Source organism: Plectropomus leopardus, chromosome 2 (assembly GCF_026936395.1).
Source record: "Plectropomus leopardus strain MGB_pleo_1.0 chromosome 2, ASM2693639v1, whole genome shotgun sequence".
Lineage (NCBI taxonomy): Eukaryota > Metazoa > Chordata > Actinopteri > Perciformes > Serranidae > Plectropomus > Plectropomus leopardus.
This window is the reverse complement of record NC_142177.1, coordinates 11,053,853-11,081,772: the sequence shown is the minus strand read 5'-3', so window position 1 is coordinate 11,081,772 and position 27,920 is coordinate 11,053,853. Positions and strand designations below refer to the sequence as shown.

Sequence of the window (27,920 nt, the reverse complement as noted above, 5' to 3'; positions counted from 1 at the left end):
GTTCTCTTGATCCAATGAACTTAATAACTATAACCTGATGGTGGCACCTGTATTGCAAATATGCACACAGGTACACTGGGGATGATTGCTAAATTGTGTAATTATTGCTTAATTTTATCCAAGCGAAAACCAACACCACAAAACCAAGATGACGACGGACAAAATGCCAAACTCGAAGATTTAAAACAGGAGTCAACAAAGTTATGGGTGACGTCACCCCAGCTACGTCCATTGAGTCTATGATTTTTAACATATATCAAAGAAAAACGTGAAAGAGGTCCCATGTAGTGACAAACCCAGAAACTACAGAGACTATCTTGCGATGAGATCAGCCACAACATTGCAATTCAAAAGTTAAAATGAATTTCCAGTGGAATTGCTCGGACCACTTTGCAGTGATCTAAACTACACACCTGTAAAGTTTTGTGACTGCATCTTGACCAGTTTCAGTCAGAGCAGGCAGCTGTTTTCAGCAACAACACAAACCCTCTGAAAGTCCACTTTACGCAATACCAGCTTAGCACATGATGACAGTCTAAGTTAGTGAAAGATTATGAACATAGTGGAGCATTTAGCTGATAAAGGCCAGATATTTCCTTCAGGAGTGGGTAGAGACTAAAACGGAGGTAAAAGGAGAGCAGATATTGGACCTACAATACATGTGCTCGGTGGAAAGACACACAAAGCCACATGAATGTTCATCTTGCACTTAAAGTGCTTGATGTGTGAAAAGGTTACTGTCTTGCCTGTTTGCCATATCAACTTCTCAACATATCAACTTAAAAGGTGTTTGTTTGTGGCAAAAAACAACAAAAAGAAAATCAGAAACTGTATTTTCAAAAATGCATTATTCATTATTGGTAAATTAAGACAAATCATTTCAAACATTTCTTTAAAAAACAGGAGGGGCAGAATACATTCACATAACACACAAAAATAGCTTATACCAAATACGGTTAAATGCAACACACACAACAGTTTTGTAATGTGTCTGTGTGTCTGTTTATCTATGACTATTACCATGAGTGTCATAGGCTTTGTAATAATCTGTTAATTGATGGGCAGAGTAAGACTTTTTCATTTATCTCTTTGTGTCATCAGTCATGTCATCTGGCATACTTGTGGTCACATCATCAGGTTGTGATTATGTGTGACACAGATGCTAACAGCACAGTGATTATGTGTTGATGTCACTGACCAAAATGAGAACTATCCATCATCAGTCACAGCGGTGGCTTTAGGGAGTAGTTGTTAAAACGTGGTTACCGGTATAGAGTCACTCACCTGAGACACACACACACACACACACACACTCACATTAACACACTACGGCAGTCACAGCTCCACTGTTTAGCCTATTTATCAATATAAAAGATCAACTGTTGTTAGCACTAACACAATCTGAGGCGAGGAGTCTGAAAGAGTGCAGGTCTATTTTGGCAGAATGGTATAGTTGAGCAAAAATGAGCATCATAGGAAATATGAGGGTTGGAAGTACTAACGTAATACTGACACTAACAACCTCTATATCATATTGGATGAGTTCAGGTGAGTCACAAATGTCATCAAGAAGATGACTTCCTTCACTGTTGTGCATTAAATCATGATTACAGTAAAAAAAAAATATCTGCACAAGCACAAGCTCCGCTGTGTTGTAGGAAGGAGGGTAAGGGCAGGTGATTGGTCTGAAAACATCACTCCCTTGTCTGTCGGAGGTGGAGGGGGGGACTTTTAAACAGACCTACCTGAGTGATTTGGATTTCTCATACAGACCATTTACAAGCTGGTGAAAGGACATGAGGGAATACAGCTGGAGCAGTTTCAAAGATTTGATTTTCAGAAATCCTGCTGTTGTCGACCAGGTAGGATTGCAAACCAGCTTGACTGGACTTTTAATGCATAGTTTGCCACAAAATAGTTACATTGAATCAGACTGAGGAATTGGGTGCATGCATGTATTTGTAATTAAGAAATCCAATGCAAGTCTACAGAGGAACACAAAACATAGTGTTTGCTTGATTTAGTATTTAATTCAGAAAAAAAAATCCATGCTTTTTTTTGTTAATTGTAGGAAGTTTTTAAAAATGTTTTTTTTTATGATGTGAGTTTAGAGGAGGTGAAGCAAGATCTAATTTAAATACTTTATAATGGATTAATTTAAGTGGCCGTTAAAGTGAAATTGTAATGATGATGATAATTTTTTGACGTGAAAGTGATGATTAACACGCTGAAACCACCAAAATAAAATCTCAGTGTGACACAAGAGTGGAAATCACTTTTAAAATTATTAGTAAAAAGGCCCCTTTTTAAAAAAATATATATATATATATATTTTGTATCATGTTTGTTTTAGCAGTAAGGAGAATTACTCAAGATGATCAACAGTGAAATCAGCTGTAGAAGTGACTATTGTTTGAGCTTGGAAACACCTTGATATCACACTGACATCATTTTTGTTAAATATTGTTATTTAGTATCATTCAAAACTTAACTGTTCTCACTGCCGTTGTTTTTCTTATGATGTTCAAGGTACAATATAAAATATCTGAGATATTTCAGAAATTTTTACCACATAAAAAAATACTTAATAGAAATTTCCCAATGGGCAGGATCCACATGTGAATGATGGGGATGAGAACACTGAGCGCGGGAACTGGGCCAACAAGAGGGAGTACATCCTCTCTACGATCGGCTACGCTGTTGGGCTGGGAAATATCTGGAGATTCCCATATATGGCCTACAAGAACGGAGGGGGTAAACATTTGGTGTCTAATGGATTAGTATTGGAAATCCTGTTCGATAGCACCATTGTTGATATTGTATTTAATTGTCTTCTGAGCAGGAGCCTTTCTCATCCCCTATTTTGTGATGTTGGTGGCGACTGGAATCCCTCTTTTCTTCCTGGAAAGTGCCTTTGGGCAGTTTTGCAGTCAAGGTCCAATTAACATATGGAGGGCAGTGCCAATCCTGCAGGGTAAGACTAGCATCCAAGATTTGGGACAGATCAGTCGGGTAGATCTAAAGGTAAAGATGTCAAACATGAGGGATTTCATGAGGCTGTTGGTTAATGGTTAACTTCAGAGGAGCTTTGGGTTGTTTGGTTTTAAGGCTTTAACCCTTTGAGGATGCACAATCATTCAAACCATCAGTACAAGCTGTATTACAGCCTTATAGACCGTTTCACTGCTATTCTGTTGCCCAATTATGTCCAGTTATGTCCCAATATACTTCCTGTCAGCTGCTTCATTAACAGTTTTCAACACAAAGGGACCCATTTAGAATGGTTATGTTGTCAACTATGATACAGTTACAGACTGAATCACTGAGACATCACGCTAAAAACAACAAAAAATTTCCAGGTAGACAACTGGCAACTGGTTACGATTGCAGGGGTATATGTTGGTTTCTGTTGTCTTTTTCAGCCATAACTGTAACGTTTAAAGACACATAGTTGAATACTGTGGTCTGACATATTTGACATTTCTGCTATGCTTATTTTATGTACTGTGTTGCTTTTTATACCGTATCTGATAAACCAAATCTACTGGCACAAAACTTAGCAATGTGATGCAATGGACAAGGGTTGCGGGAAAAAGTAGCCACCTAAAATAATCCATAGACTACCAGTGTAAGCATACGCTGTAATTGCTCTCTTTATCCTACATACACGAATATCAATGGAGGCCGCAACAGACCAGCAACTCCAGTATTCTGATCAATGAAATCACCTTTTTGTCAATGGAGACTGGTGGTTTTGATACAACAGCAGCAATTTCCTATCAGAAAAATTTGTCTGAAGGCAAAGTAATGTGGTGAAAATATTCTAAATAAAGTGTGCACTTAAACGGATGTTTTTTTTTAAGGTGGTCAAAAACTAAGACACCGCTTGCTCAGTGCCGCTTGATTTTGTGTACATGACACAAGGATTTTCTACCATGACGTTATCATAAATAAACATTGTGATTCTGTCTATAGCAGTAGAATTCACTGGTCAAATGGCCATATAAACACTGAGAGCAAGAAACATCAATGTTGATATTGGCACCTGACTTTTGCTTTACGATACACATCTGAACATCAAGTATTATTTATGTTACGTGAATGTGATCTGGGGATCAGTCGACATTTGCATAGAAATTTGAACTAGTAATGATAATTATATTTGAGGTGATATTAAATGACATTTTTTGATTTATTACTGATGACATTGCAAATAATGATGTACGACACATTAATAGAAGCAACAAAGCCATAATGACACTGAATGAGGGATCAGCATTGTTGATTTAAAGTTGTTGCAGAAAGTCTGCTTATCAGATTTGGTCCTGTAGATTAATCCACAGAAAATAAGTTATGAGAAAATTATTTTCTAACATAAAATATAAAGTACATTACTGCAAAATGACTACAAGCATAATCTAGCTTTGTGGACAGTCATTTGCCATTTGCACGCAGAACTCAATATGTTTGATTAGAGTTCATATGATTGCTGCAGTTGGTCACAATCACAATTACTGACATTTTCTATTTGGACAGCTTGTTAGCTGCTTCCAGGTTATGACATTAATCTACACTGAAGGATGATCTAGCCTTCTGAAGAATAGCTTAGACTGTTTTAAAATAAATAAAAGAAATAACATTTTTTTAGGACCGCTGCAACAGCTGTGATTTTGGTAGAACTAATCTAAAAACTTTAAAGAGGCTGATTAAACCAACATTATATAAAATTAACAGTGCCTTATACCCTCTTTTTCTCCTTCTCTCCAGGTGTTGGCATTGCCATGGTTATGGTGACTCTAATAGTATCAATTTATTATAACGTCATCATCGGCTACAGCCTGTACTACATGTTCGCTTCCTTCCAGTCGCCTCTGCCGTGGGCCAGCTGCCTCAATCAGGCTGACAGTAACTGCAGCAACACGCCTATAGGTGCTTGTTTTCATCTCCAGTTCTTTCAAAAGTTCTGTGCAACTTTAACTAGAATTATCAACAGCATACACTTAAGGTCAAACCTACATGCTAAAATAAGTCTTCCGTTCTGGGAAATTAATGCTTGTAAATATTCACTACATTGACTTTTTTTTTTTTACTTTTCCAGTGTACTGCAATGTAAGTGGAGTTTTAATGACCAACTGGACTCTGCAAAACAGCACCTGTCCTTCAGCCAACATGATCACAGTTCCAGTAAAGAGCCCGAGTGAGCAGTACTGGGAGTAAGAGCCACACACTGGTGCAAACAAGCACGAATACACACACTTGTCATACTGCTGTGGCTGTACAGTCAGATGTCTCTCCTCCTCAGCCATGTGGCTCTGCAGAGATCCAGCGGTCTAGATGAAACAGGACCAGTAGTTTGGCACTTGGCCCTCTGTCTGCTGCTGAGCTCCATTCTTGTTGCTGCAGCGCTCATCAAAGGCATCAAGTCATCAGGCAAAGTAAGACAACATCCAAATCATAGGAAGTCCTTGTTCACGTTCCAACATCAGGGCCAACGCATGTGTCAAGCCCACTACAAGCATCAAACAGCCAAACATCCCATCATTTTTATCTGAAGGGTTTCCTACAATACAAAGCATGCCTCTCACTCAGCTACATGCCAAAAAATGGTTTGATCCATGCTCAGCTGCCATGAGACAGTCAGGGAGTCAATCATTTTTATCACTATCTGTATTTACTTTGTTAAAAGGACTAGTTCCACATTTTGGTATATGCTTGCAAGCTTAGTAACAAGACCAAACATCTACAGGCAGAGCAGCAGTTCTACTAACGTGCAGATGTTAAATTTAATATTTGCAACAAGTCCTGAAACCCATATGCCAATATATGCCATATGTTTGTTCCTTTCTAATACGACAGACCCAGGAGGTTAAAGCAACAAAACCACCTAGTTAAATTTAGAAAAAGAGTCATGATTTTGGTTACAAACAGAACATTTGTTACGTAGCTCACAGTAAATTACATTCATAGGCTACGTAATGGCACACTGTAACCTTACATACTTAAATGATACAACATGTTCATTAGTAAACTACCTGAACTTGAGGTGCTAGAGTTATCTTTGTATAGAGCCAGTCCAGCTCTTTGACCCTTTTTCCACTCATTATGCTAGGTTGAGCCCACCAGCTGCTGGCTGCAGACATGAAAGTAGTTTCTCTCTTCTCATCTTTACTGTCAGTAAGAAGGCGAATAAGTGGATTGCCATAAATGTCAAACTACTTTGTAAAAATGTACACAGTGTGCAGATTTTAGATAAAACTACCTTGAGATCAGAAATACCAGTAGGCCTAAATGCTAGCTGAAGAGATAAAAAGTCACATGCTTATTGCGAAACTGCTTTCGTGAGCTCGGATAGGTTTTACACTTTATAATCTTCCAGCAGCAATGCAATAAAATATTAATGATTTTTTTTTTTTTTCCCACAATTGAAACTCATGGCTTTTGTCTCTCTAGGTCGTGTATTTCACAGCTACATTTCCTTATGTGGTGATTCTGATCCTGCTGATCAGAGGTGTGACACTAGAGGGAGCCAGAGATGGGATAGAGTTCTACATTGGTTCCCAATCGAACTGGACTAAACTGACAGAAGCGCAGGTACGGACCCAACTATCCATGTTTATCTATGACCAGGTACAGCCAGGAAAAGACAACATTTCCTTTGATTAAAAGCACGACTATGTTTTTTAGGCCTGGAATGATGCAGCAACTCAGACCTTCTACTCCCTCTCCATTGGCTGGGGTGGAGTCATGACTCTTGCTTCCTACAACAACTTCCACAACAATGTGTTCAAGGACTCATTTGTTGTAACACTTACTAATGCTGGTAAGAGCACAGCCACTGCAACAATGTTATTTAAATTAAGTTTAAATTATGTAAATATTCTGTTATCTATTTTGATATTTTCATCTATCTCTAGGCACCAGTGTCCTTGCAGGCTTTGCCATATTTTCAATCTTGGGTCACATGGCTCACATCTACAAAGTGCCTGTTGAAAAAGTGGTGAACGAAGGTCAGACAAATAAACCATTTGGGCACCAATAAAGAAAAAATGTGGAGGACTGCCACGTGGCCTCTGATGTTTTGTGTCTTTGTCTTTGTGCAGGGTTTGGCCTGGCATTCATTGCATATCCAGATGCGCTGTCTAAACTTCCTATTTCCCCTCTGTGGTCCACGTTGTTCTTCTTCATGCTTTTGACTGTCGGTCTGGATTCTCAGTTTGCAGGAATAGGTGAGACCATCAGTTTGCAATCATACTTTACTATCATTAAATCTACTGCTGATTTATTTTGAATTCTCTTCTTCCTGTCATCAGAGGTGATCACCACCTGCCTGCTTGATGCCTTCCCGAAATTCTTCAAATCAAAACGAGCTTTATTGAGTCTAACAACATCTTCCATCCTCTACCTGTTGGGCCTGCCTTGTGTCACAAGGGTAAGCCTGCATTACTGTAACTTTATGGTACTGATGTAAACATAGGTCTACTTAACATACTCAGCTGGTGTGTGTGTGTGTGTGTGTGTGTGTGTGTGTGTGTGTGTGTGTGTGTGTGTGTGTGTGTGTACGTGTGTACATGTGTGTGTGGCTGAGAAAGGCAGGAATATACTGGGTGACTCTAATTGACCACTTTGTTGCCACCTGGGTTCTGCTATTTTTGGTACTCTTTGAGATCATCGGTGTCTGCTACATATATGGTAAATATGATAATTGGAGATATTTGCACATGAAGACTGAAAGCCTTAAACTGCAGCTGTTAACGTGTGTGTGTTCTTCTCATGCATTACAGGAGCGAACCGTTTTATTAAAGACATTGAGATGATGATTGGAAAAAAGAGTTTCTATTTCTGGCTGTGGTGGAGAGCGTGTTGGTTCTTCCTAAGTCCCTGTATAATAGTGGTGAGTGCAACGTCTCACAATGCCACTAATGCAAGAGACTTATGCTCTATTAATCACATGTTCTGGAAGGATCTGCTTGAAAGTACATGCATGTGATGTTGAGTGCCATCACAGGAGTTTAATCAAGAATTATTGTGCTAAAGACAGCTATGTGAATGGATGAAAGTTATCCAATCAAATTACCAGAATAAACACTCTTCACTTTGCAATTTTTCAAAAACCAATTGATTAGGGTTAGGAAAACATTACATTTTGGCTTAAAATTCCCACTTTGGTCACTACAATCCCACAAACTCTGGACTTTCACCCAAAGGCTTGCTGTTTGTTTCCCATGTGAAACCAAAAGTCAGTGGAGTTATTTTAATAACAACATTGTATGCTAGTATGTGTAGCATGCAACTGTATTTATGTGTGTTACTTGAGGTCACAATGAGGGTAACAACAGTGTTTTTATTAAGCAATTTTTTTTGTTGTTGTTGTTTCTAAACCTAATCGTGTGCTTTTGTTGCTTAAACCTGAGGAAGTTAACTTAAAATTGCAGTGTTTAATGTATGTTGTGAATTCATTTTAAAAAACAGATTGGGTCAAGGTTAGTATGTACCATACATAAAGTGTATTTTGAAAAGAGACAATGCATGTAACAAGCATATATTAACATGCCATCACTGAATGTGAGGGGGAGCACCGAGGGCATCATAATATGCCATGTGTATAGGTCCACTAACAAAGTTAAGTTATTTGATGAGTTGGGGCGAGAACGTGTTGGGTATTCATGTAATCCAAACTGTCATGTATATGCTATTTAAGAATGTATCATATCTGTGGTTTGCAGAAATGCACAATGCCAACATTTTATTCCACTGACTACAGGGTCTTTATGTAATTGCTTTTGAGCAAAGAAAATGAATAAATAAAACTGACCTGAAATTAGTTCACATTAATTCTGATTTAATGAATGAAATCAGCTGCCGTTTGTTGTTTAGGTGATCCTGATCTGGTCTCTGATGACACTTAAGCCAACCCACTATGGAGAAGTGCAGTACCCAGTGTGGGGTTTAGCTCTGGGCTGGTGCATGGCTGTATTTGTCCTCCTCTGGATCCCTGTCATCGCTGTAAATAAGCTGATAAGAGCAAAGGGAAACCCCTGGAAGGTGTGTATTTGTGTGTTCTGTGATAGCTTAAAAAGTATAGAGGCTCGAAACAATAATGGTCTACATTTTTCAAAGCAATGCATTTTGCACAGTTTGAGATTTTTTTCCCATGAATTCAAAGATATGGAAAATAAACAATCCTAACCTTTTACTTTCCACAGCGTCTGAAGTCATTGTGCACTCCAGCTGAGGAATGGCATCCCTACCTGGATGTTCACAGAGGAGAACGCTACTCACAAGAACGCTGCCACCTCAGGATGGGCAATAAAACCAAACCAGAAGTTAATGTAAATGTAATCTCAAGCTCATGGCTCTGATGTGTGTTTTGTATGTTTGGCCATCATTTTCTTCCCTTTGGTGAAGTAGTAGGATCTGTGCAAACCATTGTACTCATAGTTTAAGTTGCTTTAAGTGAAAATATTTGCCTATTATTTCAACGGAAAAAGAGTTATAAAGGCATCCCATTTCAGGCCTCTTCCTGTTTATCTGCTATTAAATGTCAAGGTTAATATTCACTTTAGTTTTAGCTGTGGTTTGGTCTGCTATCTTCAGGGGAAAATATCTGAGTCTCTTTGACTCTTTTCACGTTTTAATCTGCTGTCCAGCATTTCCAGATGGAGCATGCAACAAGCTTGTGTGAGGTCATGTGTTCACAGTAAATGAAGCAGAGCCATTTGGGACTCCACACAGACCAGTGACCAATAATAACGAGTAAAAAATGTTTGAAAACTACTTAGCACAATAATAGCAATGCTTTCATGTCAAGGGAATGATTTGATTCAATGCATGTGTCAACAATAATGCTGAATTAGCTTTGGAATCAGATAACACTTCTGATTTTGTCAATGATCAACTGATTTTTATTTATCTCACTTTTTTTCATCTGAAATAATTCTGTTCTGTTCTGTCAGTAGTGACTGTTTCGGTGTCAGTTGTCATGCTTGTTTTTATGTCAAATAGTTTCCTGTCAGTTAACATCGTCTCTGTTATCTTCTACAATAAATAGCTTCTTCGTCCATCTCAGATGTTGAGCTGCTTTTAAATGCCACATCTATACTTAGCAGGTATTTTGTATGCCACATTCAAAACAATAATATAGCAGTAAATTAATAACTGCTATGTTACATGTTTAATTTTGCAAAACACATATTTAAACTACTTTTTGATAAGCTTACAAATCTACCACATTGCTGTTATTTTTTATGTTTTGCTTTTTTTTTAAGCAAGCTTGATTTGTAATAGCATACTATAATAAAATTTAATCAAAAGACAACATGACTGAAAGCCTGTTCCACATTAAAAAAAACAGTAGGCCATAAGCTAAGCTAACTAAACTAATAACTTGGCTTACTGTTGCATTTAAAACAACTTGACTTGAACACTGTCCCTCAGTGACAAAGTTCAGGCTCTTGAACAACCACCATACTCCCGATTCACGTTCATTAGCCTACATCAAGCATGATTGGCTGGAAAGAGGTTACGTGAAAATCAGAGGATATTTTTTTGTGAGTGTCAAGGATTCATTGTTGAGAATTCATTGGACAATTTGGCTTGATAACTTCACAAAAGTCTAGAAGATTAAGATTAAATCAAGATTAAATTATTTTATCAAGTTCAAGTTAGTGGAGTGCTAAACCAGAAGTTAGCCGCTATTATGTGCTACTTTCATGTAGTTCACAATGTGTTTAGTTGAATATATTTAGAGGTACTGATGAAACTTCATGGTTACCTTGGAGGAAGTAGTTTGTGGTGCTGTTGAGTTGTAATGCATTACTCTGAGAAGTATGATGCATTACACAGAGAGCAGTCTGATATCTTGTCTACTACTTTTACATAATGCATTAATCATTGCAGTATCAACATTATTCACCGCTGCAGAAGGAACAGTCTCAGTTAGACTGAATAAACCATCGATTTCAGAGTCTGTGAATTTGTGTGAGAGAGAGACAGACATAGAGATATCCAGTATTTACTGACGTGACAGGTCATATTTACAAAAGAATTTCCCAATATGTGTGAACAGTGACACAGTATTTGGTCAAGCCTGAGGGCTCATACTGCACATTACAGTAGCAATGACTCTGTCTGTGCGTTTGTTGGTGTGCCTGATTGTGACCATAACAAAAGCTGAGGCGTTATAACAAGCTGCGGCAGGGGCCTGTACAGGAGTTTATAATTCATCTCTATGTGTCACTGGTTATGTCATCAGTCATGTTTGTGGTCACATCATCACTCTACAATTACTGAATGACTTCAGTGATTAAGCAGCTGTCTGACATCACTTAACACACTGAGCAGCTGTCTTTACTTCTGACTGTCTTTTAACCAGACAGTCTTACAGACTATCATAAGTTACTGCAGTGGAGAAGATACAGTTATACATACATATGATCACACACCAGAAGAACTTCACTGCTTTGTACATTTATGTATTCATTTTTGTTCTGTTTTTTTTAAATGCACTTTTAATGGCATTTTTTGATAAAATGTGTTACTTACATAAAGCCTACATAAAGGAGGTTTGTCTCCTATTGTTTTAAAATTATTCTAACATTATGCAATACATCTCGCTTCAAGGGAAAAGTGTTTAAACAATTATAACTGAAATTGACAGGCATGTTTTGACAGTGTAGACAGGTTCACTTCAAGATGAAAACCTGTCTGACGGCGATCATTGGCAGGAATCCGGTTTGGTAACTTTGACTAAAGATAGTTGTGGGGTTTTTTTTAGCAATTTGAATTTTCTTTTCTAAACTATCAGAAGCAGACAAGCAATGTTGAAAAATGGCTCGAACGTGTCCAAGAATCCTTCTCTTCTTACTGATCAGGTAGGACTGCAAATAGCTCAATAACTAACTATATAGGCTTCTTATATATAGGCAATACACTTTGTATTTATTTTTTACAATATTAAAAATGAACTTTATCACAATGTTAAAAATAAGCCTTGAACATTGAATCATTAAAAAAAGTGAGAATTTACTATTAGTAGATCTGTGTTTTACACTATATACTGTATATAGCCCATTTTCCACCAAAATTTATTTCCTTCATCTTAATCCTGCACGTTTTTGTACTTATTTATTTATTAATATAGTTTATTTTGCACAGTATTATCTTGCTATTTTGCTATCCCTTTGCTGCTGCAATGTTGGAAATTTCCCCACTGTGGGACTAATAAAGGATTATCTTATCTTATCTTATCTTATCTTATCTTAAAAACAAGAAGATAAAACAAGTAGACATGTTTGCCTTTGACAACTGCATCAACATTTGAAATATCTTCATAATCAACCCCACCCTCGTGTTTGACATAATGTCTGACATCAGTGACAATTTGTGACAGGTAGCCTGTCATTCAAACATCATAAATTCTCCTTTCATGACATGAAGGTGTAAATCTCATCTTAATGCACCAACCACAATAAGAGTAGAGCTAATTCACTGTATAAGATTTCAAGTGACCAAAATATCCACCAATGTGTTTCATCTGTTTTTGTGTCTGCACGAGTCACAGTGAGGCTATAATAACAGTATAATCCTGTATCCTGATATTTGTAATAATTCCTTTTCATAGCAGATGTGACTTGTCACAGTAGAGCAAGCATAGATGTGACTGATTATAATAGCGTAAAAGAGCCTTTGTTAATGTTATTCTTAACACCTGTGCATTTCCTGCAAATAAAAGAGATGAGAACATGGACTATATAGTTAGTATTCATTTAAACAATGGTTTGTAGTGATTCTTATATGGCATACATTATTTGATCTTTCAGATTTATTATTAGGTAAATTAATACCATGGATGATACTTTTTTTTTTTAAAACTTTGCTTTGAGCAGGACTCTCATGTGGATGATGGCGATGAGAATCCTGAGCGTGGAAACTGGACCAACAAGACAGAGTACATGCTCTCTATGATAGGGTTTGCTATTGGTCTTGGAAATGTCTGGAGATTTCCATACGTGGCCTATAAGAACGGCGGCGGTAATTATTTATTACAATTAAATCACTTGTGGTAACAGTGTTGTGAATACTGTGATCGTGAAAACTTGCTTTTATCCCTCTGAGCAGGTGCCTTTCTCATTCCCTATTTCCTGATGTTGGTTTTATGTGGAATTCCTCTTTTCTTCCTGGAAAGTGCCATCGGCCAGTTCTGCAGCCAAGGGCCGGTCAACATGTGGAGAGCAGTGCCGTTACTGCAGGGTAGGCCTGAGAGATCAGTAGAATAATCTGAAAGGCTGCGACGCTTAAGACCAGGATATTAAATGTGACTAGCATTAGCTCCAACTATCAGATCAAAATTCATGCCTAAGTGTCAGAAATGTTCCTAAAACTTCAAAGAATTATTGTAAAAAGGACAGCAACTTTAAGTTATTTTTGATTTGTGTTTGACCATTTTTAAATGTGAACCAATTAATTAATTTGTTTAATATGACAGAAAGTTGGGGAAAATGTCTATGGTTAATTACTGCGGCAAATAAGAGAACCTGGAAACAGAAAGTTTGGTCATTTTGGTAAGTTTTCAATTTCGATCTTTAATGTAAGTCAACAGTGTTCATAACTATACTCAAGTCTGAAGGAAAGGTAATATTATAATAATGTCTACAGGCTCTTCTTCTGCCTAACAGATGAGACAAAATCAAGACAGTTGTTGTTTTAGGGCTCAGCTGAGTCATTTCTAGTAAAACATTTTGCCAGATAACATCCATGCATTACAACTAGGGGTGTAACAATACACATGTTCGTATCGAATAGTTCAGCGCGAGGCTTTCAGTTTTGGTTTGGTACTCATTACGTATCATTTCACAGAGATGTTTAGTCATGTATTTATGAGACTGAAAGAACTAAGAGAGCTTGGTATATAGCAAATTGTCACTCACACACAGTACCATACATTTCCCAGCCCTTTTACATGTTTTTGACATGTATTTTTCACGTATTTTCACATATTCTTTTGTTTGTCTTTGTTTATTACTAGTACCACATTTTACATTTTATAAGGAGCTGTTTTTGTTTTATATGATGGGCTACTCAGGTATGGCTCCATCATTGTTCAAAGTCAAAAATATCATACATTATGATGTTAGTTTTAATCATAAATTAATTAATTAAGCATAAAATAGAAGTTTAATCAAAGAAGGTTCTCTGGCATTTGTACTTTTTTTGCTGTACCGAAAACCAACTGAACCTGTAAATTTAGTAAACCGTAACACCCCTAATTATTATGACCTATTATCTTTTCCAGGTGTCGGCCTATCCATGGTTGTTGTGAACGCAATAACATCAATTCTTTATAACGTCATCATCGCCTACAGCCTGTTCTACATGTTCTCCTCCTTCCAGTCGCCTCTGCCGTGGGCCAGCTGCCTCAGCGAGGCTGGCAGTAACTGTACCAACACACCTACGGGTGCTTTTCTACTCAATAATCTTAGCTTGTTAGATGTTGTATACCATATCTGCTGTTTGGTGAATGCTGATCTGTCACTCTTGACTTCATCTACACTGTCAGTTTTAACTTAACTGAATTAAACACTATCATCCTACTTTTGTGATGTAAACACTACTTCTTAGGATTTAATATGTGTAGACAGCCATCACATAGACTGATTTATTTTTTACTTTTCCAGTGTACTGCAATGTAAGCGGTGTTTTAGTGACCAACTGGACTCTGCAAAACAGCACCTGTCCTTCAGCCAACATGATCACAGTTACAATGCAAAGCCCGAGTGAGCAGTACTGGGAGTAAGAGCCACACACTGGTGCAAACAAGCACAAATACACACACTTGTCATACTGCTGTGGCTGTACAGTCAGATGTCTCTCCTCCTCAGCCATGTGGCTCTGCAGAGATCCAGCGGTCTAGATGAAACAGGACCAGTAGTTTGGCACTTGGCCCTCTGTCTGCTGCTGAGCTCCATTCTTGTTGCTGCAGCGCTCATCAAAGGCATCAAGTCATCAGGCAAAGTAAGACAACATCCACCTTGTAGCAGATCATAGTAAAAAAAAAATCTGCTTTTCTTTCAACAAAAAAAAGGATTTGGTGAGCCATGGCTCATACAATTATTTTGCGGAGTAATAGTAATATACTCATATTTCAAGCTTCAAGCAGTTTACATCTCTTTGAAATTAAGGCAGTTGCATTGCTCTGTCGTCAGCTCACAAGTTCAGCATATGATCTTATTGCTTTTGTCTCTCCAGGTTGTGTATTTCACAGCTCCATTTCCTTATGTGGTGATTCTGATCCTGCTGATCAGAGGTGTGACACTAGAGGGAGCCAGAGATGGGATAGAGTTCTACATTGGTTCCCAATCGAACTGGACTAAACTGAGAGAAGCGCAGGTACGGACCCAACTATCCATGTTTAACTGCAATCAGACCAAGTTCTTAAAGGGGAACACAACTTGAATTTGAGAATCTCAATATGTTATTTCGATGGTCTGGGAAAGCTGAATCAAAATTTGAGAACATGACCTACTCCTTTTCAAACTCAGAGATCAGAGAAGTATTAAATTGTGATTTCATCAATTCTAAAGTCTGGAGCTACTCCACAGATGATGAATGGGAGATGGGATTTTATGGACCCCAAGAATGTTTTTCTGTTTTTATACCAAGGATGGTTTGCAAAATATGTCCTACATCAATCTTTCAAAACATCTTGGCGTGTTTTAGGTCTGGAAGGATGCAGCAACCCAGACTTTCTATTCCCTTGCCATTGCGTCAGGTGGAGTTGTGGCTCTGGCTTCCTATGGCAACTTCCACAACAACATGTTCATGGACACAATTATTGTAACCCTCTGTAATCATGGTAGGAAAACTATATACATGTTGACGCACTCTTTCAAATCACTTGTTTTTTTATTTTTGCATGATCACTAGAGGGGAAAAAAATCATCATCAGCGCTAAGTAAAGATATAACAATATGATGCCATAAGTGCCTAATTTAGTTAATTAAAGCTACAGTGTATTGATTTCTGACTTCAGCAACCCCACTGGGTCCTCATAGAGAGTCATGCATACAGGTAGCTTTCATGTCCTGTAGCTAGATATTGTCTGCTAGGACATAGTTTGAGTGCCATGCTTTTATACAGTATGTGAAACAGAGTGTGATATCTCTAAAGTGAATAGAGTATATGACTATTTTCATCTCCTCCTAGGTACCAGTGTGTTTGCAGGCTTTGCTATCTTTTCAATTTTAGGTCATATGGCTCACGTCTATGGAAAGCCTATTGGAGCCGTGGTGAAGGAAGGTCAGACTTCTAAAATACTACCTCCTTTCAAAAAAAGACCAAAAAAAAGCTACGTGTTCTCTGAGGTTCTGTTTCTCTATCCTTGTGCAGGTTTCGGCCTGGCATTCATTGCGTATCCAGACGCTTTGGCTAAGCTTCCCATTTCCCCTCTCTGGTCTGTCCTGTTCTTTTTAATGCTTTTCATAATTGGCCTGGACTCTCAGTTTACACTATTAGGTGAGATCGTCATTTACTAGTGGCTCTGCTGTAATACTACTATTTGGCATACATTTAAATATTAACACAGTATCAACACAGTTTAACATATTTATGTTGAAGCAATAAATCACTGTTTACCACTCAGCCTAAAATCGTTCATTTCGCTCACTGATTCTCATCTCTCTTCTTATCATTCAGAGGTGACCACCACCTGCCTGACCGATGCCTTCCCTGAATTCTTCAAATCCAAGCGTGCCTTATTGACAATAGTGACATGTATCATCATCTTCTTCCTGGGCCTGCCATGTGTCACGAGGGTACAGCAGATCTATATATAGTGACTTTATTACTACTGTCTGATATCATTACCCTGCTTACCAGCAGTGTCTGTGTTTGTGTGTGTGTTTGTGTGTCTGGGATAGGCGGGAATATACTGGGTGACCCTGATTGACCACTTTACTACCAGCTGGGTGATGTTAATTTTGGCTATCATGGAGATCGTTGGCTTCTGCTACATATATGGTAAATATAAATGAAAACTATACATGGTAAGTATAAATGATACATAAGATCTGACACATTACCTTTACAAGTTATTTCACTGGCTCGGCTGTATTTGTCTGGCTTATGTAGCATCCTAACACTCTTCATTTTGGCTTAAATGCTGTAACTTGTTTTAGACTGGATTCATGGGGTGTTTGGGTTCAGTTTTCTAAGGTAGCTACCATAATAGTTTACCTGCTTTGGGTAAAACTTAAAGTACCCTTCTCCTAAACAAAAAAAATGCTTAAACTTAGCAGTATGCATTTACTTTAACTACCATATACCACTGTATTTTAAATAACTGACTCCAGACAACTCTCTTGATAAAAGGGAACAACAGTTTACTGTCTGTTTTAAGGTTTTTACAATGTACAGATAATATGTACCCTTTCAGTTTAAAGAAAATAAGATTCAACCAGTGTTGGGCAAGTTACTTTCAAAATGTAATACAGTACATATTACTAGTTACCATCATTTGAAAGAAATAAGTTACATTACAATATTACTCCATGTGTAGAGTTATATTGTACGCTACTTTTACGCTACTTTCACCAAAATGACGTCTGAAGTGAGACTAGGCATTACAAAATGTAGGAGGTTCATGTTGGTTTACAGTGAGTACTCTAAGCATGTAAGATCAGAATTACTGTAGGTCAATAATGTATAAATCCAGTGGAGAGCGATATTGTAGCCTAGAGCCGAACATAGGCTCTTCTACAGAGCGCAGGTCTGACCCCTTCACATGCATCTGTTACCACTTTTTTGGATATTTGGGAACATCACCCAGATAAGTTGATAAGCGGGACAAGCAAAAAGCACACTGAGCCCAATTCCTTATCACTCACTGCCTTCATACAGGCTTCAGACACAAGAGCAGAATGGGACATGATGCAGATGTTGCAAATGTCAACACACTGATAAGGCACAGTAACCTATCACCCCGATGTGCTGATTACCAGCACCCTACTACACACACACACACATATATATATATACATATACATATACATATATGTGTGTGTGTGTGTGTGTTTCTTATCTTGCACAATGAATGAATATTACGTTAAAAAGCATTGTATTTTATGTCTCCATCTGCTGGTGGCTCATCATGATAACAGTTCGCATAATATAATGTTAATTCACTACAGAAGAGACTTGATGATCACTGAAAGTAGGTAAGGACTAAAGTTTATGGATATCGGTTATTGGCCAAATGAGTTGTTATCTATCGGCATATCAGACATTGGCAAGACATTTACTATTGTGCATCCCTAACTAACGTGAGACCCAGCATCCATGACAACACAATGTGTACAATTTAAAAATAACAAATATGCCCCTTCAAAATTATAATTAACGAAACCAAATAATCAACCTTTACAAAAACGTTGTCTAGCAAATCAATAAATTACATGATTAATACATGTAACTCTGAATTTCAAAATATTACAACACAAAGTCACAGATTTCTCTGGCAAAATCTCTATTTCTCACTTTTTTAACCAATATTTCTCTATGGCAGGCTCAGAAAATACTAAGCTAAACCCCCCTGTGGTACCACACACACACATGCACGCAAAATGTTGAGAGTTGCAGGCCTAAAAGGTGCAGTTCGGCTGAGAAAATCTTTTACCTCAACAGAGCCAGAAAACACAAAAAGTTTAACTCACAGTTAGGTGGTCATTCAAGGGGAAACAAACGGTAGTCCGAAAAATGAAACCAGATGGCAGCGGCAGTTAATCCTGTCCAGGAAGTCCACAAAATAACAGTCCTATCCGGTCAGCAATGGCGTCCTCTAGTTCAGCGACTCGCCGACGCTAGCTTTAGCTTAGCAATACAACACCACACTCGCCACTTAACCAACTGAAACTATGCAACAAATGCGCGCTGTTTTCCACAGCGACAATCTAAATATGTTTACGCGAACTTTCACCAAACTATCTCGAGTTTGTCGGTATCTGTCCTGCCCTGTGTTTCTTCTCACTTCCCAATATGCGTCTCCTCCCGCGACTCCGTAACGACGCCTCTGCTGGACACCACTTTGTCCCCGCCCTCTCACCTTCATTTCCTCATTTACAACCAATTACCAGGTGGCTTGACTGATACCTGCTTTAACCAATAAAATAAAGAAGCTCCAATAAAGGCACAATCCGCGGTTTTATTTAATTTAACCCAAGGTTTGCTTACAATGTTATTACAATTACAGTTTATTTCAATTACTTATTCAACAAGTTACATCCTAACTTCTTTATGAGTAAGTTATTTTAATTTCTCAGGTAATTATTTTCTGTCTTTAACAATTTCAACTACATTCAATTTAATTTCCTAAATGAAGTATTTTTGTAGCGACTGCAGGAAACAAACTACAAGTCTTGGCTTGGTCTATTTTGTGACACACCAATAAAAAAGATTTGTTTGTATTCAAAATATGTCTAAATAAATGTATAAATGAGAAGGAATCAACTTACTTTGTAACATGCACAAACTTCTAATCAAAATAATCAAAGCGGTCGGTCAAAAGAAAGCGCAGTCAACATAAAATGTGCTGACCAATTCACCCTGTTTCCAGATTAACTCGACACAGGTGAAAAGCAGATGATAATTCATATATACAATTTATGAATGTCACCACTCATAGCCATGTGATCCATTTCTCCCATTAACTATAATGATGAAACTAATAAATAATATGCTAAAACAATAACAAAAACGAAATCATCCCAAATCTTCTAAATCTTACAAAATTATCTTCTCTCTAAATTAATTCAAGGATCCTATCATTTCCATTCACTTTATTAGGAATTAAATTGTTTTCAGGGCTACATATATTATTCCTTTTGTCAACACATTGCATGAAAAGACCAAAACCAGCAATAAATTAGTCATTTTCTAAATACTTTTGGACTTCCCTTTTCTCTTTGTGGCACTCTGTGCCAAACCCATGCAGATGAAAGGTCAGGGAATCACTGAATTCATTCTGATATATCATCTGGAAACTACGAACGTCTGCATAACATTTGTTGGCAGTCCGTCCAGTTATTTATAAGTTATAAGTAATTTCAGTCTTAACATTTTCTGTCCATGCATAACAGGGGGAAATCGGATTATTAAAGACATAGAGATGATGATTGGAAAAAAGAACGTTTGCTTCTGGGTTTGGTGGAGAGCATCTTGGTTCTTCATCACCCCCTGCATCCTTGTTGTGAGTACAGTCTCTTTTTGTCATTTTTTCCTATATCGCACTACAGAAACATTACACTTAACAAACCTCTCTATTTATTTTTACTTTTAACTCCTACTTCACTCCCACTTAACTTTTAGTATCTCCCTCTTGGAAGTGTTCTGCTCATGGTCTGGCATCTGGTCGCCAACTGACCTGTGGCCAGGAATGTCAAAAAATATAATAAAGAAGAAAATAGGAAGATACTCTTCAGGCAGTGAGCAGGGTCTCTGCAGATAAATATACCGTTACACACAACTTTAAATGAATTAATCTTTTTAAGTACAAAATTTATTTTGAAAATATATTTTCATAAAGTATTTGTATTTAATGGCAGAGTGACCAGACTGGCATATAAGAAAATAGCTTTAAGATTGAAAAGCACAAAAAAGATCAAATCTAATAATGTCAAATTCCTTCCTACACTGGGGTGGGGTGGGCGGGGGGTTGGGGTTGCTGTACAGGGAGACGTGGCCAACGATTCAGTGATGAGTCCCAAACATAACAACCATTAGATCTCAGCAAATCCAACAAAATTAAAAGTAACAAAAGCGAGGTAGTAGAGAGAGCTCCTGACATGAGGTGATAAAGGCTCTACATGCCTGTATGACTAGATGCTATGCTCACCAAAACCTTTGTTGTTTAGGCGATCCTGATCTGGTCTCTCATGACCTTTGTGCCCCCCACCTATGGAAAGATCAAGTTCCCAAAATGGGGCTTGTCTCTGGGCTGGTGCATAACTGCATGCATCCTTATCTGGATCCCTGTCGTCACTATATACAAGCTGATAAGAGCAAAGGGAAGCCCATGGAAGGTGTGCACATCTTATTGTATGATACAGAAAGCATTATCACAAAGATTTTCTTCTGTGTCTTACAAATTATCCCTAAATTGTACCATACTCTCTACAGCGCCTGAAGTCACTGTGTTCTCCCTCCGAGGAATGGCACCCCTTCCTGGACATCTATCGAGGAGAACGCTATGCACAAAAGACCAGTAGCTGAAAATGAGCTGTGTAAATGACCAGTGAGCTGATGTTAATGTAACTGCCAGATCACTAATGGATATTCTGATATGTTACATATGCAACAGCTATTGTAGTCAATCAATCAATTAATCACATGCCAAATGGAATCACACAAGGTACAGCCCCGGTGAAATGTCCACCCATCAGCTCCTTATGCACTCTAACTTAGTCTTTCTGACACGCTCTTAAATTGTTGACTCCTGCTTTAAAATTGCCCATGTTTCCAGATGGTTCTGCTAATCCATGATTTCTGGTTATGGAATGATTTAACTGTCTACACATACTGACCTCAACAAGATGGCCTCATGGTCGCTACTCCTTAAGACAGACAGTGCCACTCTGCAGGTGCCTTTGAACAACATTAGTAGTGATCCCCAGCACAAAAAAGGCCAGCAACCCACATTCCCACGGTCATACGAGTCGTTATTCACTGAGGTAGAGCAGGTCGACCCCTCGCTCCTCCAGTCAGCATACTGAAGTATTCTTTGGCAAGATACTGAACACCAAAATGCTCCTGATGGCTGTTCCGTTGGAGTCTGACTGTGTCTGTTTCAATAACTGAGTCACACCTTGACCAGTAGCTTCAACCGACGGAGTGTGACTGTGTGTATGAATGTGACTTGTAGTGTTAAAGCGCTTTGAGTGGTTGAATGACTAGAAAAGCTCTATACAAGTGCAGTTCCATTTACCATTTATTATGATTATGTCAGTTATTAAGAAGGAACACGCAGTACATGTTGCACACAGCTAAAGGCTTTCATATCCTTTGAGTGTGCTTATACATGTCTTTTCAATGATTTATTTAAAAGCTAAACACCCAAATACAGTATAATCATGTACTCATGAAAAAGCAGACTGTTTCTTTTGGTGATACCTCCTCAAAGTGCTGATGCTACAAGTGAAGTTAAGGGGTCACTTAACCACATGCTATGATGGTTCAGTTTTTTAATGTATTTCTTGTTCTATGGGTGTCAGGACATCTACCTCATCGTTAACATACCTTATGGCACCAAATGTCTGTGACTTAAAAATTGAAATGCTTCAAGTTCAGCCACAGTAGGTGGTTATTGTAGTTTTCTGTAAAACCTTTCTGCTGATAGTACAAATCCTGCCATGTGCAAAAAGGATCCTCTTCTGTTTCCTCATTGGCTCCACCTAGTCATCATCTATACAAACAACACTACAAACTACACTACGTCTTGTATTCCTGTCATAAGAGTTGTAGTACTCGGGACTGGTCCTGGTCTCAAGACCAATTTTTGAAGCTCTCTGTTTTGTGTCCGAAAAGACCACGTTTGTAGTCTGTCTTTTCTCAGGCAAGGAGTGCCAGAGTGATGGCCAAACTCAAAAATGGGAGTCCACAGTGGGTGACATTTTGGTAGCTATGTCCTTTATTTTGTAAAGTCTGTGTTTTAAAAGATGGTGCTGTTTGATCCTCCTTCTTGTTTAATTTCATATTTCAATTGATGAAGCAACAGAGTAATAAAGTAAGGACAAGATATGAGACAGTATTTATGCTGAAAATTTATATCAGTCATTAAGACTGGTTAAGATTGATTCTGCTGTAGTGGTGTGTGAATATGTTGTAATGACGGTATGTACTCATTGTAACTGCGGTTGTTGTCTTTGTCATACTGCTACTATATTTTTCATTGTTTTGATGCTGAACTGTCCTGGTTTAATCTGAAGTAACCATTACTGTTCATCTTTAATTGTTATATACACTGTCCACTTTGTAGATGTAGTACTCTGTGAAACAGGATTGAGCAGATGAATAAAGTTTCTTGTTACCCATGTTTGATGATCTTCATTTTGCTTTAGTGATTTGTGTTGAATGATTTTTCTTGATTGACACAAGATACACACACACACACACACACACACAAAAAAAACGTTCAGAGATCTGAAGTTGCTTTAAATGTGATATTCATTTAGGTTAGAACATTGACAGATGTTACAAAGCTGTTCTTGAATGGGCCTTAGTTGGATGGTCTTATGTTACATGATTGTTGACCGAGCTCTTACTGTTAGGACAACCAGTATAAAGTTCAACTGTGGATTATTTAAGCCCAGTTGCAGCACTTGCAGCTGTCATCGAACACCAGGCCGGCAGCACAGTGCTGGACGTAGGTTTGTCCCTGGTTACACTCGTAGAAGTGGTTCTTGTTGGTTGGGTCAGGGTAGACTCCGTTAGCCTTGCCAGCACAGAAGCCAGATACTGTGCTGCCACCATCAGGGTGGTGGCCATCAGGGATTTTGCCACCACCTGTTGGTGGGTTAGCGTGCCGGGTTGGTGTCACAGGAGGCAGGGGGACATTACGGTTAGAGCAGGCTGGGGAGAGAAATTAAAGAATTGGATGGAAGGATGGAAACAGCCTGAATATGTGTATGTGTGAGTATCTGTTTCATACGTACTAGTTCCAGTTCCCAGTCCTCTCTTAATGGTGCTGATCAGGGGGTATTTTCCCTGACCGCAGAAAGTGCCACTGAAGTCATCCAGATCCAAACTCCAAACCATGGCTCCACCGAAACCGCTCTGCTTCAACCAATCAATCTGTAGAGTGGATAAGAGGTGAAACCAAGTGTTAAATAACTTTAAGACATAAAACTATGTGAAAGGAATTAAAATAATGAAATACAACTTCATACCTTGATGTTGAAACTCTTCACGTTGTCATATCCAACCCAGGTCTGCTGGTTGTAGGCATATGGCACGTCCTGGGGGGCATCCCAAGCCTGAGTGGCTCCTTGCTTCAGGAAAGTGCAGATCTGAAGGGAGGGAGAGATTACATGTTAGGAATCTACACAATACATGTGCAAACAATATGTTGTATGTTGTGCGTGTGCATACAGTATGTTGTCCTATCTTATAGTATATGCATGGAAAGACTCTGAAAAGGAAGCACAAACCTCATAGTAAGCCCAGAAGCCAGCCTGACGGGTGAAGGGTCCAGCAGGTCCAGGTCCACTGGCGGGGGCTCCCACAGCAGTGTTAGAGGAAGCCAGGCGGAAGGTGTGACCGTAGGTAGGGAAACCAACCAGCAGCTTCTCAGCTGGGGCACCATTGCTCTTCCAGTAGTTCATGGCATAGTCCTACAAATGAGCGAGGCATGAGCATCTGTCCTACAATTTAAAATGATGTTTTTTTGGCAGGAGGCGTCACTCACCACATTGAAGTAGATCATGGCTCCCTGGTCAGCGGGGCCCTTGTACAGAGGGCTGTTCTCTCCAACGTTGTGCTCCCAAGAACCATGGAAGTCGTAGGTCATGACATGGAAGTAGTCCAGCACACTGGCAAACAAGACAAGAACATTAATGTGTAGTAATGATGGTCTTCTATACAACGAAGGTGAGGGTATGTAATGTTTGCACGTTTGCTCAATGGCTTACGCTCCAATGGCGGCAATCTGGTATCCAGAGTCGATAGTTCCCTTTCCAGCAGAGACAGCAGCAGTCAGCATCAGACGGGGACGGTTGGTCTTCTTGCCCTCCTCCTCAAAGGCGCTCATCAACTCCTACAGTTGGGTGAGGGAAGAAACAGTTATAGCTGTTGTATTCCTGAGTTGGTTTAACAACGTTTGTTTTAACAGCATTCAATAATTATATTTTCAAAATATGATCTTAATATAAAGCCTGGGCAGATTTCTTGACCAAAGTCCATACAGTGTCCTTAGAATGAACCATTTATACCTACATAATGGAACGGGTCCTCTTCCTCAGAGTGTGCCGTGTGGCCACCATGTGGCCCAGAATAGACAAACCAAAAACCGTTTTGGTTTGGTCATTTGCACTTTTGCATCTCACACAGGGGAAGTTTCAGTTGGTTGCAATCTTCAACCTCACTGCTAGATGCCACTAAATCTCACACAAGACCTTTAAAAAGTTAAATCCTACATACAGTGTACAACCACAGTAATGCTGACTTGTCTAGTTTCACCTACAACCTGAATTCTTCTATAGCCAGAAATTGAAAAGCATTATGACTGACCTGAACCAGGATGGTGTAGCGCTCCTTATCCTGAGGTGGGGAGCCACGAGAGCCAGGGTACTCCCAGTCGATATCCAGACCATCAAACTCGTACTGACGCAGGAACTTAATCACGCTGTTGATGAAGGTCTGACGATTGGCAGCAGAGGAAACCATAGCGGTGAACCTGGAGACAGGAAGACAGTCAAAGGACTTCTACCTGTGCTACAAGTCCCTCTTGGTAAGAGTAGTGATCTTCACTTCATTACGACTTACTTGGCAGTACCAAAGTTCCATCCTCCAATGGCCAGCAGAGTCTTCAGATTCTTGTTGCTACAACCAGCAAATACATTACTTTAACCACTTGCATCTCATCTGTGTTAATGCATGCCTATACCTATTAATGTGTGTTTTCAGGTATGCTGGAGTATTAGTACTATTACTATAAGCATTTGTGTGTACTAACTCGTTCTTCAGGGCCTGAAACTGTCCATAGAGTTTCTCATCGTCCCACTCGTAGGTCTTGATCATGTTGCCGTCCATTCCAGCAAAGGCATAGATGAGGTGGTCACAGAGACATGGGTCAACGTTGGTGGGGAAATACTTACCTGCTCCAGGACGGTACTGTCCCCAGTTAGTGAAATAACAGGAGAGGATGTAGGATGATCCTGCAACATATGGAAGAAGTGCTCTTACATCAGATTACCAACCTAAATGTGTTTACTGAAATCACATCAACACTGAATAGATGAAGGATGTAATTACCTAGCTGCACGTGCAGCAGGAGAGCCAGTCCTGCAGAGAGAGGAGACAGAATTAGAGAGGGTGAAGCAGAGGAGGTTCAGTAGTTAATGAGAATCTATTTTTTTAGCATGGAGCTCAGCTTACCAACGCAGATGAGTAGCTTGCCCATGGTGCTTCTGTACAACGATCTGGAGACCAGTGGACTCTTTTATACTCCTGGGTTCCCCTCATATCTGCGTTATCTTTATGAATACGTTTGATGTAGTTTGCCTTTACAGCAAAACCCAAAAGTCAAACGCCGTCATTTGTTTGGTCAAGACCAGTGTTGCATTGGATTTACGAAAAGCACTGATAACCTTCAAGTGCCTTTTGATAATGATATGATTCGATTTAAGTAGATATTTTCAAGGTTATTTTTTGTGGCTAAAAAGTGCAGGACACATCGACAGATTCAAAGTATATACTTTCTTTACAGATATTTCCACCAAGTGTTTCTATGTTGTGAGCACATCACTGGTCCATGAAATATTTCTAATATTCTTAAGTAACCTAAATATTTCTTACACAGCATAATTTGGGTTGCAGCATTTTCCGTTTACATAAGTTGTTTGATAGTGATGTTTACTAAGTTGTCCTTAAGTTCTCTGCTGCATGCTTTAACACCCTTGGACATGGTTTAATAGTAGTTATCTCTGTTTGTCTGTCACCTGAAATAAACTGCATTGCCATCACATTGCAGTGGAAAGAGGCCTTTAGTCCTTTCCTGTCCTTGAATGTAGCCCAGGTGATATGTGACTGTAATGCAATGTGAGTCGTAAAATCAGTTTTACACTGCCTTTGCGATATCTCTAAATCATTAAAATACACTGACTGATCATGTTTTATGCTCAAAGCTGTCTTGCATGCTCCAATGAAAAAGATAGAATAAATTAATAAACAGTATGTGAACGCCAGTTTTCATTAATTCATTAAATGAGACACACTCACTCTAAAGAGGTTGATACATTAAAAACCCACATATTAATCTCTGAGAAGTAATATGTGTGTGTTATTTGTATCATGAAGTAGTTTAAATAAAAACAGACAAATTTTAAAATGTTTGATTGTAAGATTTAAAAAAAAAACAGAAAATGTGCTTTATAAATAAAAACACATTTATGTATCTAAGTAATGTTAGGCATGGAATAGAAACATGAATAACTATCAATCATCTGCATAAAGTAAAATCTGATATGCTTTTCTTATTTTTTTACGTTCATATGGAGGTGAATTATTTGACATTGGAAGGAAGTTCAAAAGCCAAGATAACAGGGGCAACTAGGGGCTTATGGGGGCACCCTGACCACCATTTTTTTAAATGGACTATATAGAATTTCAACAGTGATTACAAAAGGATGTAAACATATTATCATTCCAAATACTCAGTTGTCTGTCACTGTAAGTTCTGTTCACATAGATACATTGGTATTCACTGTAGTAGTTGATATAGAAAATTAGTTTTTTTACTACTGCACAATACTGTGTTTATAAAACAAAACACATATTAATTTTGTAACTATGTATAGTGCACAAAGATTGAGTTGACGGTTCACATATGAAGCATTTAGGCAATGTTGACAAGGTCCAGCAGTAACCTGCTTCACCTTCAATGTTACATCACACCTGGGAGCACGGGAATTACAGGTAACTGTACTTTTAATGTACACCTCCTCCCTCAACGTGGATGGGTAGAGTGTTTTTTTTTTTTACGTATTCCAACCAGGGCACAATTTCAAATAGCAACCTTCCAATCATATGCTTATTCTAGATCCAAGGTATGTACTTAACATAACATACTAAATTTTAAGTTTTGTAGACTAGGTTTACAAAAGTGAAGTTATGTCGATTAGGTTTTAAAAATGAAATGACGTACTTTAAAATAACTCTTT

General features: G+C 38.5%; 4 protein-coding genes across 6 annotated transcripts in view; 2 read left to right on the top strand and 2 right to left on the bottom strand.

The window, feature by feature from the left end:
* The window catches only part of LOC121951287 (lumican), a 48,318-nt gene extending 29,217 nt beyond the window's left edge, over positions 1–19,101 (bottom strand). Inside the window, exon 1 of the mRNA XM_088085016.1 lies at positions 18,705–19,101. The gene's annotated coding sequence lies outside the window, so the exon portion shown is untranslated. The remainder of the gene's footprint in view (positions 1–18,704) is intronic.
* Positions 1,797–10,061, top strand: LOC121951967 (sodium- and chloride-dependent neutral and basic amino acid transporter B(0+)). Its single transcript, XM_088085030.1, has 15 exons — positions 1,797–1,862; positions 2,610–2,754; positions 2,843–2,974; positions 4,768–4,935; positions 5,099–5,213; positions 5,303–5,435; positions 6,451–6,591; positions 6,685–6,820; positions 6,915–7,007; positions 7,101–7,226; positions 7,311–7,429; positions 7,590–7,689; positions 7,782–7,891; positions 8,875–9,042; positions 9,204–10,061. The coding sequence occupies exons 1-15, from the start codon at positions 1,797–1,799 to the stop codon at positions 9,357–9,359; spliced, it is 1,908 nt and encodes a 635-aa protein (XP_087941156.1). The 3' UTR covers positions 9,360–10,061.
* Positions 11,815–22,805, top strand: LOC121952463 (sodium- and chloride-dependent neutral and basic amino acid transporter B(0+)-like). Of its 3 annotated transcripts, XM_088085003.1 has the most exons (14): positions 11,815–11,870; positions 12,885–13,248; positions 14,291–14,452; positions 14,673–14,787; positions 14,877–15,009; positions 15,244–15,384; positions 15,715–15,850; positions 16,201–16,293; positions 16,384–16,509; positions 16,690–16,808; positions 16,914–17,013; positions 20,127–20,236; positions 20,901–21,068; positions 21,166–22,805. In XM_088085003.1, exons 2-14 carry the CDS (start codon positions 13,143–13,145, stop codon positions 21,256–21,258), a joined length of 1,602 nt encoding a protein of 533 aa, XP_087941129.1. In that variant the 5' UTR covers positions 11,815–11,870; positions 12,885–13,142; the 3' UTR covers positions 21,259–22,805. The 3 variants fall into 3 exon arrangements, with proteins under 3 accessions (XP_087941129.1, XP_087941133.1, XP_087941132.1); XM_088085007.1 differs by lacking the exon at positions 20,901–21,068; XM_088085006.1 differs by lacking the exon at positions 11,815–11,870 and having other exon boundaries at positions 12,810–13,248.
* A 385-nt stretch (positions 22,806–23,190) lies between these two features.
* On the bottom strand, positions 23,191–26,183 carry LOC121950243 (acidic mammalian chitinase-like). The gene is made up of 11 exons (XM_042496187.2): positions 26,137–26,183; positions 26,014–26,043; positions 25,715–25,916; positions 25,525–25,581; positions 25,270–25,435; positions 24,672–24,796; positions 24,449–24,572; positions 24,192–24,374; positions 23,931–24,050; positions 23,697–23,835; positions 23,191–23,613 (listed from the first exon to the last, which is right to left on the bottom strand). The coding sequence occupies exons 1-11, from the start codon at positions 26,159–26,161 to the stop codon at positions 23,345–23,347; spliced, it is 1,440 nt and encodes a 479-aa protein (XP_042352121.1). The 5' UTR covers positions 26,162–26,183; the 3' UTR covers positions 23,191–23,344.
* Positions 26,184–27,920: the final 1,737 nt, after the last annotated feature.

What these genes read in the sequence shown, in the direction of transcription:
- LOC121952463 (XM_088085003.1), top strand. Translation starts at nt 13,143, where the DNA reads ATGTTGGTTTTATGTGGAATTCCTCTTTTCTTCCTGGAAAGTGCCATC. An exon ending in TGGAGCCGTGGTGAAGGAAG is followed by an intron (nt 16,294 to 16,383) that starts GTCAGACTTCTA and finishes ATCCTTGTGCAG; the next exon opens with GTTTCGGCCTGGCATTCATT. An exon ending in CTCTCAGTTTACACTATTAG is followed by an intron (nt 16,510 to 16,689) that starts GTGAGATCGTCA and finishes CTTATCATTCAG; the next exon opens with AGGTGACCACCACCTGCCTG.
- LOC121951967 (XM_088085030.1), top strand. Translation starts at nt 1,797, where the DNA reads ATGAGGGAATACAGCTGGAGCAGTTTCAAAGATTTGATTTTCAGAAAT. An exon ending in CCGAGTGAGCAGTACTGGGA is followed by an intron (nt 5,214 to 5,302) that starts GTAAGAGCCACA and finishes TCTCCTCCTCAG; the next exon opens with CCATGTGGCTCTGCAGAGAT. An exon ending in CGGTGTCTGCTACATATATG is followed by an intron (nt 7,690 to 7,781) that starts GTAAATATGATA and finishes CATGCATTACAG; the next exon opens with GAGCGAACCGTTTTATTAAA.
- LOC121950243 (XM_042496187.2), bottom strand. Translation starts at nt 26,161, where the DNA reads ATGGGCAAGCTACTCATCTGCGTTG. An exon ending in CAAGCTACTCATCTGCGTTG is followed by an intron (nt 26,044 to 26,136) that starts GTAAGCTGAGCT and finishes CTCTCTCTGCAG; the next exon opens with GACTGGCTCTCCTGCTGCAC. An exon ending in CCATGATCTACTTCAATGTG is followed by an intron (nt 24,375 to 24,448) that starts GTGAGTGACGCC and finishes GCTCATTTGTAG; the next exon opens with GACTATGCCATGAACTACTG.